Here is a 16,138-nt window from a genome sequence, read left to right as displayed (position 1 = left end):
ACTAACTTGACATTACAGAAGAGATGCTATCTCAGGGGTGGAAATTAATGGTAGTCATGGCACATTTAGTCTATAGTGACAGCAAGAAACCAAAGGTAAGATCTGCTGCTGATGGAGAAAACCAGGTGGTAGCCCAGCACATCTGCCAGAGAGGGGAATCTGTCTCCCTGACAGACATGGGTAAGTGAAGGGATCAAATGCAGAGCCCATGCAAGAGGACACAGTGACCCTACATTAGGAGGGGGGATGATAGAAGCTTGGAACCATCTGCCAGTTCTTTCATTTGTAAAGAATGGGAGAGGAATTTCCCAGTGTCACCAATCAAACTCATAACCAAAACTGGCTGTACCACCCCAGGCAGTTTTGTTGGGTTTAATAGGAGAACAGCTAGGAATTAAATAGAGGGTTTATTTTATGTTTACAGTGATTTGTACCTTCCTCCCAGGAAGGCACAGTACGATGTTCAATTGTGTGAAGCACTCAGTATTTCTTACAAAAAGGAGCTATACACATTTAAAAAAAAAAAAAAAAAAAAACATACTCCAGGGCAAGGAACTAGAGAGCCCATGGAGAACAGAGCCCAGCCAGGCATGGAGTCAAACCTGAGCTCTGGGTAAGAGCGTGTCCATTCTGGCACCTCACCATGAACACAGGATCACTGCTCTTACAGCAGGAAAGAGGACAAGAAGCAAGAAGACGCTGTGAATTTTCCCACAGGCAGAGAGAGAAACATGACTCCCCTGCCCTATTTTCATCCATTTAAATTGACTGTCTTTCTCTCAGCCCCACATCTTGTTTGGAGTTAATGTGGCACACTGATCCTAGGGCCAGAGATCAAGGAGACATGTGCTTTTATGATGCAAAAAGGGGCAGTCACTCTGTTCTGTTTTGGGAACCCTGGTGACATCATAGACTAACCCTTGAACCTGGGGAACTTGGGTGTAAGGGAACACTGAGTCAGAAGAGAGCCTTAGTCATGGGACTACTGAAATCTAAGGTGAAAAGAACCATGAGGTAATTGAGTCTATTCCCTGCAGGACTGCTCCCGCTTCGATCTGGCTTGGGTTTAAATGACTCAAGTAATTCTCTAGGGGAAGCTAATCTATGTGGAACAGCTGTCACTAACGGGGTATTTGTTCTCTCCAGCCAAATTTCAGCCTGCTACTTCTCATGACATGCTCAGTCACTCCTTCCCTTAAGGAGACAGTTTCCTCTGGTCTTACAGGTAGTCGGGTGCCTGGCTGCACTGCCTTCACTCTGTGCGGAGGCCTGGAATCTGTCTAAATGGGCCTGGGAAGACTGATAGGCCACGAGGCTCAGTCAAACAAAGTGTCCCCTGAAAACAACAGCTTTCCACTGCAATAACACACAAGCTGAGATGTTAGGGAGCCAAGTCAGACTTCAACAAAGCCCCGTGAAGCCACCTCTGTTTGGGTTTCAGCAGCTGTCTGCCTACGGAAGGCTCCAGAGTTACTGACGTACATTTGTATCTCCACTTCGCAAATGTCATTAGGAATAAACACGTGCAGATTCTCCCCAGAGGCACAAGGCCATTTGTATTTCTTCAAATTACAGGGGGAGGGCAGAAGAAAAGCAGCTTCTGGACCAAATCATCCGTGAGCACAGCCATAGCAGTTTTAATTTGCCTAAAGATAATGTGCAATTTTGAGATGTGCTTTGGAATAACCGTTCCCACAGTAGACATGAACTGCTGGTGGCTCTCATTTAATAGGACTCCAAGCTGGGAAGCAATGCCACCATCTTCCAAACAGCCACATCACGAGACCAGCTGGAGTAGCCTCTCAAGCTTCTTCCGGAGGAAGGGCTGCTCAGCGTTGGCGTGGCTGGACTCACTGAGGCTCTTCTAGCCAGGACCTCCATCACCAAGGAGCACCCTCAAGGGTGTGGATAAACTGTCCGAAAGGTCAGGTTGACTCTGAGTTCTCTGGAGTGGTATTCCTTGGGCACTCGATGCTAAATGGAAATGTAAATAACTCTCTGACATTCATACACAGTTTTAGTTCGAAGGGATTTACAACTTGTTTGTAATGATATAGAAATATTTCCATTTTATCCCTGTCTCAAAGAACAGTGTTAAGCCCTTTAAAGTTTATGGAAAACATTTTCCATCTGAAACAAATCTGTCTCCTACCCCACGCACTATGTCAGCACCCTTGCAGCAGGATCTCTTCTAACTGTTGTTCTTTCTCTCAGACTCCTGCCATTTTTCCAAATCACATAAGAAAAACATAAATGGATAAGGCCAGCGAGAGGTATGAGACTTCACTCTCATGCTAAGTGTTCATACAATAATATGCACACCTTAAAAATGACCTGACATGAAAGTAGTGGCTAAGCTGTGGAACTGTACAGTCCAACAAGGTGGCATTATTTAAATTTAAATTAATTTAAAAATTCAGTTCTTTAGCACCCTAATCATTTAAGTGGTCAACAGTCACATGTGGCTAATGGCTACTACAGTGGGCAGCAGAGACACAGATCTCTGCCCTGGTCAAAGAGAGCCCTACCGGACACTAAATCTGCAGAGGTCCACTTTGATGGCAGTAGTATTAAAACTCCTTGAAAATGAGGCCAACTTATTTCCTCTGCTGATTATAAAAGCAATTTGCTTTTCACCACATGCTTACTTGGGAATTAAGAAACTGCCTCCAGGAGGGGGATCCGTAGTGTTTGCATGTCCTCACCTGCCAATCAGCCTGGGTAGCTCCTTCCATGATTAACAAGGTCCCGTGATCCAAGGGAATCTTTACTCTCTCCACATACGTGTAGTCTCCATTCTCTTCCTAAAAAACAGCATTCACTGCGCTGAATGTTTTTCTTAGTGAACAAGAGGCACCAGACAGCAATCAGAGATGGAAACCACTACTTCTCAGCCAGACTGTGGGGCCAGCTGTTTGTCCCTGGGCAAGTTATTTCACCTCTCTGTACCTTGATTTAGTCATTTGTAAAATGAGGATGATGACATAGGGCTTCTGTGAGCCTCAGCTGACACTGTAAACCTCTTAGAAACAGCTCACAGTAAGTATGGTATGAAAGCCAGCTCCATGACCATCACCACCCAAAATGAAGAAAAGCCACTCTGGCTTGGGAGGAAATTAACGTCACTTATACAAGAATTCCTTGTCTCTGCCTTCGGTAGTGCTCTACATTTCAACACTGTGTGGTGAAAATGGCTTCTTAATCAAGACTTGTTGTGCTGAGTTCTACTTCACCTTTTTCTGATTTATGATAATTCATTAATCGGTACCTATGTTAGAGTCACCACGGCCCTTCCCATCACTGTACTCTGCTGTTGTGGAGATACATTCCTCTTTTGAAAACAGACAACTGCAAAATTTTCTCCAAGAAGAGAGATCTGCCTTGGCCGCATGAAGCCTGGCTGCTTGAGCCTTTGAGAATAGATCGCAATTCCTGAATATTTCGGGCACAAAGTACACTTACCCTTCCTCTTGGAGAGCCCAAAATCAATTTATGTCCAACACAGTCATGAGTCTTCACTGCACAGCCTGCAAAGCAATCAGCAGGTGGTGTCCCTCCTCCACAGCTGACAGAGGAGTGCATTAAACAACTTCTTCGATTGCAGCATCAAGAGCATGTCCAGAGCCATCCATTCATCGGCTTCACTCGGGTTACATTTGGGTAACTGTGGGATTCTTTTCAGTGCTATAGCGTGTTTATGTTTATTATTGTAGGGGTGCATCTGAGAACTTAACTGTTTACAATGATTTCCCCAAGGAAAATCAAAATCAAAACAATAATGAACTTGCATAAACAGTCTAAGTTCCAGGGCTCAATCCTTGGCAGTGACTTCGTCAAGGATAGTCATAATTTTTATAAACGGAAGACATAAGCAATGTTTGAAATAACTTTTGGGTTTAATGATTGATTTTAATTGTCTGCCATTTTTTCTTTTCCAGGAATAAGAAAGTACCAAAACATTTTCCTCTGACCACTTGGCCAACCAGCGAGCAGTGGGAAGGTGACCCTGTCCTTGGGCAGCCCAGCTGCATCTCGGATGGCCAGAGCTGGCTCTCTGAAAAAACATATGCCAGACAGAGGAGATGAATGTATTACTGGAGAAAGATATCAGAAGGAACTTCGTTGTCCATGAGATTAGAGGGTTCAAGGCTCCTTAATTTAGTCTGTACAGGCGGTTAAACAGACCCAAGTTAACTGAGCTAAAAGCAGGACTCCCTCTACCCTCTGAGTGACCAGGGAGTGCAGTGCAGATGGAAGCAATAAATTAATACTAAAATGGGAAAGTGAAATGAAGCACAGAGAACAACTGCAGCATGATACAATTCTGAGGTGAAGATCTCAGAACATCAAAAACATTTCTGGGGAGGAGTGGGTGCTGAGAGCCATGGGCCAGAAGAGCCAAGCACTGTAACTCCACCTGGAAAGCACCAGGCAAGTGAAAGAGATTCCAAATGCAAGAGGGAACCATTAGCAGTGCCAGAAGATGACACTCCACAGAGTCACACTCCACTCAGTGGTCCCTAGATCAGAATTTTTCAAGAGAAAGCCTCAGGTTGGCTTTAAACACATTACATTCAACACAGCTGCCAGCCACACCAAAAAGCCCATGAGGACGAGCCACCTGCTTCGTCAGTCCTGGAAGGAGACCGGCATGACTGCGAGAGACGGCACCCTTTGCTGCTTGCTATTTATTCCTTCCAACACCCATAGTTTGGAAAGCACATTCCTAATTTGCAGGAGATGGACAGGAGAGAAGACGAGGGAAGAGATCAGTGCCACAGCCATACGGCCCTGTAACTTAACCAGGATGCGTGGAGACTGCCTCCAGGTGAAAGGCCAGGGGCGCTCAGGTAGCGGCCCTCGAGTGGCTGTGTATGAGGCTCGGTTGGGAAATGGATAAGCAACAGAGGAAGCGGGTTGGGCCGTTTGGAGGAGCGCATTCACCCGTCATCAAGCATGGTGGTTAAGCAGCTTCCACACGTCTGTGACCCTTCTGATTTATTAAGGACTTTCTTCAAAACACACCCCCAAAACACCGCTGAAGATAAAGATTTTCCATCCTTGATACTAGCTAAAAGAAGCTGCTAGGGTGACAATTCACAGGGGTGGGTTTGTTGATGATGTTGGTTTTCCACACACTTGAAACAATAGATGAAAAAGTAAAAAATACATGTTATATTTTTCTGATCAATGTCCTCACTCCCTAACCACAGTTGGTTCATCTGAATGCTCAATTATGCTTTTCTAAGGGATGCCGGAGACTCCACACAACTTCTACCTCCATCCCACCAAGGAATCATCCAAGTCCCTTTCCTTTAGAAAAATAATATAATAGGAAAAATCAGTCATTTATTGATTGCTATGTCCTTACCAACCATCCAACAGATAGGCAACCTAAGCATTTTCTTTTTCATTTGAAAGGTAATTCACCTTTTTTAAAAAAAGAAGAAAAAGAAAAAGATTTGATTTTTTTCATAGAGTCATGCCTTTCTTGTCCTAAGGGTGTCTTAGAAATTACTATTATTATTGCTTCAAATTCATCCTCATCATAGTTTCTCTTTCTAGATTTAGAAGTAATGTATCTCACTAACATGAATGATACCCTTGTAACTGTTCAATGTTCTTCCCACTCTGTTACAAAGCCCTCAAAGAAGACCTGTGTGGTCTTGCTCTTTAAGAGATAATCACGACACTCATCACAGTGAATCAAATGACAGGAAAAGCCCAAGAAAAGAGAGAAAATCACCTAAGTCCTATCATCCAGAGTTCACACAGCACACAGACAATGGTCTATTATTATATAATCATGCACTGTTTTTAACACATTCCGAGCATTTTTAAATAAGTTTATATTTTTAATATCTTTATTTTACTTATTTATTTTTGTGTGGTGCTGAGGATCAAACCCAGGGCCTCGCACATACTAGGTGAGCGTTCTACTGCTGAGCCACAACCCCAGCCCCTTATGAGCATTTTTTGACATCTTTAAATATACAATATTTCAAAAAAAATGGCTATATAATATTCCTTGGTCTGAATATATTCTTTCTTCTCTGAACTTACAAATACTTTTTGTCTATCTGGGTATTCAAGGCATTTTGCCAGTGCTAAGGATATAGCAGTAAAGAACACATTGTTGGATGCTGAGATTTTAATATACCAGGATTTTTTAAAGAGAGAGAATATAAGGTTACTGCAAATAGACTGAGGGCAAAACATCTCTAAATATGTACCTAGGATATATTCCTTTTTTTAGGAATTTTTTTTTGTAGTTGTAGAGGACACAATACCTTTATTTTTATGTGGTACTGAGGATCAAATTCAGTGCCTCCATGTGCTAAGCAAGCACTCTACCCCTGAGCTACACCCCCAGCCCTTCTAGGATATATTTTTAAAAATGGAATTACTGGGCCAATGGGTCTAAACCCTAGCACCTGATTTATGCTATCCAATTGCTTTTGAGAAGGCTGATAACTTATAACTCCAACAGGAAAATATGGTAGTACCTATCTTCTGGCTGAATATTATCAGTTGACAAAGATGAAAAAAAGTTAGGGAAGAAATGACAGCACATTCAAGCTCGGGGTTCTTTGATTAAAGCTCCATTCAACATTTTATTCACATATCTAATTTTCTGTTTGTATTTCTTCACTGTGACAAATCATATAGTTTATCCACACTTCTCTATAGATGTTAACGTTTTTCCTATAGATCTGTAACCACAGAGAGTAAGACAGTTACCTTCTGTTGTAGGTTTTGCAAATACTTCTCTTATTTGCTAGTTGCCGTTTAACTGTGTTTATGTTATTTAACAGAACAGCTCAAAAGTTTTTAGAGTCAACTGACCTTCCTTTGGCTCTGCTTCATGGTTTTTATGCTTAGAAAGTCTTTTCCCATCCTGAGTAAAGTTAAATATACAACTTTTAGTTTAAGAGGAAAAAAAAATAGTTTAAATTTTTTAGACTTTAGTCTACCTGGAGTTTTTGGTTTCGGTTTGAGTTTGTTGTTGTGCTGTTATTTTTTTTCAATGCTGCTACTGCTTTCTTTCCGTGTGTGTGCGCGCGCACGCACATGCATACTTGTGCACACCAGTACTGGGTATAGAGCCCAGGGATTCACACACGTAAGGCAAGAAAGTGCTCTACTGCTGAAAGTGCTCTACACCCCAACCCTATGGTTTTTTTTTTTTTTGTTTGTTTTGTTTTAATTGTAGATGAACACAATACTTTTATTTTTTATTAACTTATTTTTTTATGTGGTGCTAAGGATCAAACCCAGTGCCTCATGCATGCCAGGCAGGCACTCTACCACTGAGCCATAACCCAGCACCCCTATGATTCTTTTATATGTGTGTGTGTATGTGTGTGTGTATGTGTGTGTGTGTGTGTGTGTATATATGTATGTATTTTTTTTTTTTTTAGTGGTGCTCGGGATTGAACCCAGGGCCTTGTGCATGCAAGGCAACATTCTATCAGCTGAGCTATATCCCAGCACCCCCATACTTCTTTTAACAACAATTTCCAAGGCCTGTTGCTAGAGTTTTTGGACCTCAAGAGCTTGTTTAGAGGTTTAGCAGGGAAGTGTGGTTACTGATATACTCTTGACCAAAGAAAGGTCATCCTCTACCAGAAATGGTTGTCCTCTTTGAGTGTGCAGCTCTGGGTGGGACACACATGGAGCGGTGAGGGAGGAAGGAGACACCCATCTGGCTAGCCAGATCAGCTGAATCAACCCTGGCAATCAATGGAGTGACTGTAGCCACTCTAGACTTTTTGGATCAACTATGGTGTAGCTTGGGAATCAGGCACCGCAGGTACTATACATGCTATTGCTAATTCTTGCTACCAACAAGGAGGGAAAGAGGCAATACTGTCCATTCGATCAGAAGAAAAGGGAGCTGGAGGGAATGCACTAGCAGGCAAAAGGTTGGCAGGGGGCAGGCCTGGTGTGTGGACACGGAACTGTCTGGCTTTAAAGTCTGCATCTGTGTCACTCCACAGTGCTCTCCACAGTATGCTCTCTATCCCTCCTGAAATCTGGTAACATTGCTTGTCGTAATTATAGGACACTCTCACCATACTGTAGCCTGAACAAGGGGTACAGGCCAGGTGTAGTACCATGGGTAGAGATCATGGGGAGACAGGCCTGTGTGGGGGTAGATGCTTTGTCAGCGAGCAGCTTGTGCTCACTGTTCCCCCAGTACCACCCTATTGTCTGGGTTTTCCAGGAAAGCTGATAAATGGGATTTTTATGTGAAATCTGAGTTATGAATTTTAGCGACTAATTCAGTTTGTTTAAAAACACTGGACAGCATCAACAAATCTAAAGGCCAGGATCCAGCTCCCAGCTTGCCCAGCTGTGCCACTGATTGTTACATACATCCTCCATCCCCATGTCAATTGCCCAAACTGGCCCATCATCTGTAGCACTTTCTTGATCCCCTTTGCCACTCTACCCATTAGTGCCCAAGGATACATGCTACGTTATCTTTAAGTATCTTATTTGTTATCTCACCCTCAATCTATCAGAAAAGGCCCTTGAACCATGTAGTCGTGGCCGAGTGGTTAAGGCGATGGACTAGAAATCCATTGGGATCTCCCTGCGCAGGTTCGAATCCTGCCGACTACAAGCTTGGAGTTTTGGAATCGAACCCAGAAAGAAAAACAAGGCATTGCAGAGCATGACCTGACCCTAAGCTTTCCCTGTGTGCCACAAGAAGAGGCCCTTGAGCCAGGCATGGTGGCACACACCTGTAATCCTAGCAACTTGGGAGGCTGAAGCAGGATGACTGCAAGTTCAAGACCAGCCTCAGCAAATTAGTGAGGCCCTAAGGACTTAGCAAGACCCTGTCTCAAAATTTAAAAAAAGAGCTGACTCAGTGGTTAAGTGACCTGAGTTCAATCCCCAGTACCAAAAAAGAAAAGGCCCTGGACAGCAAAATATGCTTTAGCATTAGGATTTTCAGGTCACCTCTGATCCTGAGACGAGCTATTTACCTGAGAAAATAGAAGATGCTTATAAAAATCAAACACAAATGAGCAGAAAGGTCAAAACAAAGCAGGAGCCTGCTACCAGTTTCTATTTCCCAAGCTAGAGGAGGCACTCGACACAGAAGTGTTATCATCTCTGTAATGGAGGCATCAGGGAGGCTTAGAGGCTATGGTGGCCCTTGATGCATGGAAGGGACTGAGAAAGTGAAGAGCCAGACTAAGGGAAAGCAAAGAGAGAATGCAGCAGGATGGACAACTACCCGAGACACGAGACCACAGTAGGCTGGACTGAGGTTACGTGAACACTCACAAGCTGTCCCAGGAGTTGCTGTGTATCTCTTGCTAACAGGAGCAAGTGAAGGCTTTTTGAGTTGGAAAACTAAATAAAAAGGCAGGGAGCTTAAGCTTGGCTCTAGGTTCCTCTTTCTTTGTTCTCTTTCTCTAAAAAAGAATGGGTAGCCAGACTTGGTGGTGCACACTGGTAATCCCAGTGCTAGGGAGGCTGAGGCAGGAGGATCTTGAGTTCAAGGTCAGCCTCAGCAATTTAGCGAGGCCCTAAGCAACTCAGCAAGACCATCTCTAAATTAAATTTTTAAAAAGGTGTAAGCTTTACATATCATCTATCTTACTACCTCTAATTAAATTCAGCAAACAGTTGTGTGAGCCATTTTGCACAAGAGATTAATATTGTGTCTCCATCACCCATCTGTAAAATGCACATAATAACAGCACTGATTTCACACGATTTTTGAAGAACTCAACATAAAGCACTTAGAACAGAGCCAGGCACAGAGTCAGCACTACACACTTGTGATTTATTTATTAGCATTATTCTCTTGTTATTTTCGCAATCCCAAATCATCTATCTGGCTGAGGTCTGTCACCTATTACCCAGACCTACACAGACAATGGCCTCCTTTCCACAAAGAAGTCCTAGACATCTCAAACCCAGCATGGAGAAGAAGGAAGTCCCCTAACAAGAACAAATCAAATGAAGATATCCCTCTCCTCCATCTGAGTTCACAGCGCTTCCATCCACCCAATGCTAAAAGCCAGAAATGTGGTGGCTATTCTTGATTTTTACCCCCACATCTAATAAATTGGCAAGTTCTGCTCATTTAGCCTCAAAAACATTCCTCAAATCCACTCCCTTCTCCACCGGACTGCACCTCTGACCAAGCCAGCAGCCTCCCATGGTGCTACTGCCTCTGTTGTCTACTCGTCTCTACTCTTCCTTCTTCCCAAACTACTCTTCAAGGAACAATTAGAATGATTGCTTAGAAATGCAGACCAGATCATGTCACAAACAATTTATTCCCACTGCACAAAGAATAAAATCCAAACTCAGATCTAACTGCACATGCTGTGAATACTTCTGGTTTTGTTTGTTTGGGCTATTTTTACTATTATTTAGCTCCTGTGACCTCCCTGAGGGCAAGAACCATATTTGTCATATTCACTACTGTATTTTCAGAGCTGAGCATTGTACCTGACACATGGTAGGTGCTAAGTTAATATGTGGTAGGGGAGGGAAGGAGAAAGAGACAAGAAGGAACTGTTCCTGAAAATACTGAATGCATGTGGGCACTGGACAGAATTGAGGGAGCGAAGACTGGAACTAAGGACGCCAGAGGGAAAAAAGAAGTTTTAGTATATGGAGCATGAGGTAACAAGATCCTGGGATGAAGACAGTTGCTGTGAGGATGGGTTCTTTAGACATTTCAAGAAAGTGCCAGGCATGGAGGTGCCTAGTATCCCAGCCACTGGAGAGGCTGAGGCAGGAGGATCAGGAGGCCAAGACCAGCCTGAGCGATGTAGCAAGACCCCTATCTTTAAAAAAAAAAAATTAAAATAAATCTTGGCACTGATTTTATGAGAAACAAGGAAACAGGAAGAACTGAAAAAAACTTATATCGTTAACCTGACCAAGAGACTGGGATAACATGAACATAAATGGACTTACTAGCAGCTGGAATTGTGGAATTTGTCTGAAATAACAGCAAGAAATCTCATTTTGTAATTCCAATCTGGAAGCTGTTGTTAGTGGAAACACCTCACAAGCATATAGAAAGTGATGACTGGAAATTGAGAAAAAAGTGAAAGCTGAGAATAAGAGATTCCGAAGACACCCCATCAAACAGATGACTCAGGTTGTAAGAACTAAGGAGGTCTGATTTATTTGCTTATTCACTCAAAGCACACACACTTGTGGGGACATGATGATAAGACAGAGACCTCGCCTATCTGGTGTTTACAATCTACTGAGCTTATAATCCCCTAAAAATAATGCAGAGAAAGATAACAGAATCAAAGACAAACTTGAACATCCATATTTAAGGGGTTGAATATAAAGAAAATTAAAAAACAGCAATGAAAATAACCAAGGGAAAAACCAATAACAGCAGGGGAATGACCAAGATATGACCGGATTTCAGAAGCCAACAGGAGAAAGAAAAGGCAGTTAATCGATGGTCGAGAATGGTGGCCAGAGGAGTAGGAGGTGCTGACTGAGGAAAGGCCAGTGTGCCTGACTTTAGATCAAAGGCATCAACATAACTTAAGCAGAATAGGGGGAAAGAACTAGGGAGCAGGCATTTCAAGAGGGAGCTAAGTTGTGAGGAAGGGGAGACTGCAGTGTAGACAACTACTGTCAGAATCTTTTGGGGGGGAGGCAGTTCAAGGCCTCGTGCATGCTAAGCATGTGTTCTACTACCAAAGTGCACTCTAGTCCCAAATCTGTGCTTCAAAAGCAAAAATAAAACCAAGATATGTACAGTGTCAAACAAGTTTTCTCAATATGATAACAGATAATAGAGAGTTCCCTAGCTCTTTAGTCCAAAGAATGGATAAATGGTGAAGTTCCTGGACAAGTACAGTCAAGGCTTTTTTGCAAAATGAAATATTTGAAACTAAATACAATGACTCTACCTGCCGAGGGCCAAATGTATCTAATTTCCCTATCTCCCAGCTTACGGTTATGTCAATAATGCCATTTTCATCAATAATACCATTTATCTTCAATTTCTTTCCTCAAATTATGGTGTTGCCTGCCCTCAAGGACCTAGCTGGGTCCAAGACTGTGCCATGGGTCATCTCAACTAGCCACCGAATTTGAGCTGCAGTGTTGCTCCTATAGCACCAACATGAGAAAACCGCTGAACTTTATGTTCAGAGTGGTGATATATTTGTAAAATCTGACATAAACAAAACATATTAGTTATGAAAATTAAGGAGACTATAAAGCTGGGATCCCACAAAGCATCCCTGCAGAGTTATCCTGCTGATTCAATCCAGATTTAAATGATGATATCCTCAGCATCGATCCGAAATACATTACTTTAAAAACAGAAACAGCTGTTTCTGAAATAAGATCTGCTAAAATAAGAGGTTAGCTGGAAAGGCACAGCTTTGAAAGCACTGAGGTTCCTGGTTCAAAACAGTTTTCAACTCACCTAACACATATGAATCTTTGGGTTTTTACTTAACTCCTGATTTTTGGCCTTCCTTGGGCTTGAAGATTCTGGTGAAGGGAATGAGAGAAAGAAGGAAGGAGGGAGGACTAGTAGGTGCGATCGATTATCCTATACCATGTGCACCACTGATCATCACAATTCGACAGCCAGGAGCTCACCAACGCCTCACCAAGTTACAAGGGGCCGTGGCGGCAGCACAGCTCTGCAGGCGTGGACAGCAGCACACAGCAGCCCAAATCAACAGGGAGCTCCTGTCTTTCCTTTTCAACTGCACACACTGAAAGATAAGTGACATTGAGAGGGAAAAACCTGCTGATGGTGTTTAGATTTATGGTATTAGGACAGGGTGGAGGTGAGAAGTTACTGAATGTAAACAAAACCAATTTTTGATTTACACTCACAGCTATAGCCATTCCTTCTCCACTGAATGTGTATTTGAAATCAGAAGATGATAAGGAGTGATGATAAAGTGATAAGGAGTCCATTCTTAGTATTACCATACTTCCAAGAAATTCAGCTTAAAGGAAGTGCTATCCTTTTTTTTTTTAACGTTTTTTTGTAGTTGTAGATGAACAGAATGACTTCATTTTATTTATTTTTATGTGGTGCTGAGGATCAAACCCTCACACATGCTAGGCAAGTACTGTGCCCCCTGAGCTACAGCCCAGTCAAGGAAGTGCTGTCTTAAAGGAGCTTCCACCCAAGACTGTAGCACTGGAACAAATGCTCTGTGTCCTCCAAGAGCATGTGAAAACAAACTCTCATGGTTGACACCTGGCTGACCTCAGTCGCTAGCAGAGGCACCACTTCACTAGCCAGTGGCTGCTCATTCCCAAACCATTCCTGGACATGATCTGATCAGAATCCCCAGGCCCCAAACCTCCCTCTGCACCCTCCACTGTGGTCTGTGGCAGCCCATTCGGAAAACAGTAAACTCGCCTACATCCTCAACCTGCGTGCTCTAGAGTTCCCTCTTCCTCCTTGCCCCAGCACCTGACTATCTCCAGAAACTGTACTCCATAAGCCCTCTCAAGTGGAAGGCCATCATGTCTCGTGATCCAGAGAAGGGCAGAGCCAGGTGATGGAGGATTCTCCTTACTCTTTACTCCTCACATTTATATTTTTGAGCTCATGTCATGGAATGTGTCCTTCTCTCTCCCCCTCACCCTTGGTCCCAGGAATAAACAAGGGCTAACACCCTCCTAACTGGTCTCCTTGTCTCCTCTCTTGCTAAGGTTCTAATTCTAGCCCAGGTTCTGCCCAGTAGCAACAGTGACCTTTTAAAATTGTCAACCAGGCCATGTCACTCTACTGCTTAGCACACCTTAACAGCTTCTTGATAGATTTAAAATAAATGCTCTCTTTCTGAGGTCCACAGTCTCTACTGACCTGACCCCTGCCCACTTCCCATCTCATCATGGGCTCTGCTCCTCATGCTGGCTGGCTAGGCTCCAGGACACGGCCTCCTTTCCTTCCTCAAACACTCTAAGCTCTTTCCTACTCTAACTAGGCAGTCATCCTCAGAAAATATGACCTATGAAAGATGAGAAAATCACCAGCAGGCAAGGAATAGTTCTTGGAGTATGGCAAAGAAAGAAAAAAAGTTACTGTAGAGACAAGTTTTAAAAAGTCAAGTTTGCAAGCAGACTCCATAGCTAACCATGCCATATACAGAAACACAATGAATCACTTTGGAAAAGACTAAAAGACTATTCTCCTAAATCCCAACTGCTGGTGGCAATATAAATCTGGGAAGTTCTTTGCAAAAAGTAATTATTCCTAAAGGATGTCAGGCATGGATTCCAGGCCGAGACAAGGCCCTGAGGAAGCAAATGGTAATTTCAACTCCCAAGAAATCTCAAGTCTGAAGGTAACTCAAGACATACCAAGACTATCCACTTATACAACACACACACATACACACACACACTCATTTACTCATTCACACCCTCCAATGAGATAGCTCCAGTGATATCTAATGAGACAGCCCTAGAGATAGTAGCCACAAAGCTCCATCAGTATTTCTGACCCAAAGACCGCTTCAAATTCCCTGAGATTCCATTATACTTCTCGGCCAAGAGAACTTGGAGCCTATTTCACTGATATTCATTTCCTTTTTCAATTTCTGATAAGTCACCATGGTATCTACCATTTATAACAGCTTAAAAATTCACTGACTACTGCAGGAATTTTCATGAGAAAATTTTTTGATCACTCCCATGAAGTGGCTACCAATTATCATTTCCATTTACAAAAAGGAATAAATATAAATGAGGCAGATAAGTGCTTTTTACCAACCTCAGGGACAGAAACAGGAAATAAAACTTGATTTTCTAAATTTCATTAGGGAATGGTTAAAAGGACTGTGGTTATCAACAGTTTCTTTTGAGTGTTTCTCGTGACCCCTCAGAACAGATGCTGTAATCAGAGGGTGCAATGGGTGGCTGGGGTGCAGCAGCAGGGGCTGCTGCCTCACCGTGAAATGCTGCACAAGCCTGGCTTATCCAGTTTCCTATTATTTTGGATTTCAATATCCTAATTTTTTCTAGAGTCCAAGGAAAAAACATCAATATTTATGATCAGGGCTTTTTTTTTATACTTCATTCTTCTCAGCAGTGTGCAGAACACAAGACATAAAAGAAAAAGCAAGGGAGGCAGCAGGTCTCCACCACTAGACCTGCTTTTACAGCTATCTGCTCTGGTGAGATGAACAGGACCCTTCCTTCAGAAGGCATTTGGGAGAGGAGCGCTGGGAGAAAGGCCCAGCCGGCCTGAGCTCAATCAGCTAGGGGTGGAAAGAAGCCTCTCATAGTCACATACAAGATACTGGTAAAGGAAAGAGCTCATCCAAGATAATTTGCTAGAAAAACAAGGCTTTTGGCATCTAAACCTCCAGTGCATCACAAACTTCCTGCTATTATCTAATAACCCCCCCACTCAGCCATCAGTTTCCATGGTAACCGACAGAGAAATAGCAGCCTGCCAAATGGCTTTTGTAGTTCCTTTTCCAGTTTGTTCTTCTGTGTAGAATTAGTATTAGTTGGGAAAAGAACCAGGTGAATCTTTGCAAACAAGGACACGACGTAGTTTGAAAAGTACAACCAGGTTTGAGACAAGAAGTGTAGGCAAGCTCTCACAAACCCAACCCTATAGAATAAAAAAGGTGAAGTGAAGAATATCTGGTAAGGTTTACTTTGGTCTTAAAGTGGGATAGCCAAGCAATGGCCAGGATATGGGTATGGTACTCTTCCCTCAGCCTCCAATTTAACTACACAACAGAAGGGATGGGGTAAATGAAAGAACAAGATCAAACAAGTCTACCAGCCCCCAAGTACCTTACTATTATTAGAGGAAATGGAAACTTTCTCTAAAATCAAAATAAATGAGCAAGAGTTTACAGACTAGGACACAGAATAGTGAAAAAAGGATGGGCACCTTGAGGGAGAGAGATGTTAAACCCAGGGATGATGTATGCAGGACTCAGACTCAGCCAAATGCATGAAATGGGGGTGGGGTGCTGACCCGTAGGAAACAAAGGTTGCCTTCCCATCTCAGCACGGGGAGAAATCAGAAATCGTGAAGAATACAGTGTATGGAACTGGGGCAGCTCTTAGAAGATCAGCAGCTACAGAGATCTACTCAAGGTGCCAGACGTCAAAACAGCAGCTGCTGCAG

General features: G+C 43.0%; 1 protein-coding gene and 1 non-coding gene across 3 annotated transcripts in view; one reads left to right on the top strand and one right to left on the bottom strand.

Moving 5' to 3' along the window:
* Positions 1-1,530: 1,530 nt before the first annotated feature.
* The window catches only part of Alkbh3 (alkB homolog 3, alpha-ketoglutarate dependent dioxygenase), a 33,874-nt gene continuing 19,266 nt past the window's right edge, over positions 1,531-16,138 (bottom strand). For both annotated transcript variants that reach the window (XM_046456351.2, XM_046456357.2), the window contains exons 9-10: positions 2,706-2,804; positions 1,531-1,974 (exon numbers count right to left, since the gene is read on the bottom strand). In XM_046456351.2, the coding sequence (XP_046312307.1) occupies positions 1,897-1,974; positions 2,706-2,804 (177 nt within the window). In that variant the 3' untranslated portion in view covers positions 1,531-1,896. The remainder of the gene's footprint in view (positions 1,975-2,705; positions 2,805-16,138) is intronic.
* Trnas-aga (transfer RNA serine (anticodon AGA)) lies at positions 8,547-8,628 on the top strand. Its single transcript has one exon. It is a non-coding gene; the product is annotated as a tRNA-Ser (tRNA).

This window comes from Marmota monax, unplaced genomic scaffold, assembly GCF_021218885.2.
Source record: "Marmota monax isolate L192 unplaced genomic scaffold, Marmota_monax_Labrador192_F-V1.1 WCK01_AAM20220418_F8-fsc00047, whole genome shotgun sequence".
Classification (NCBI taxonomy): Eukaryota; Metazoa; Chordata; class Mammalia; order Rodentia; family Sciuridae; genus Marmota; species Marmota monax.
This window is presented reverse-complemented; position numbering and strand designations above follow the sequence as displayed.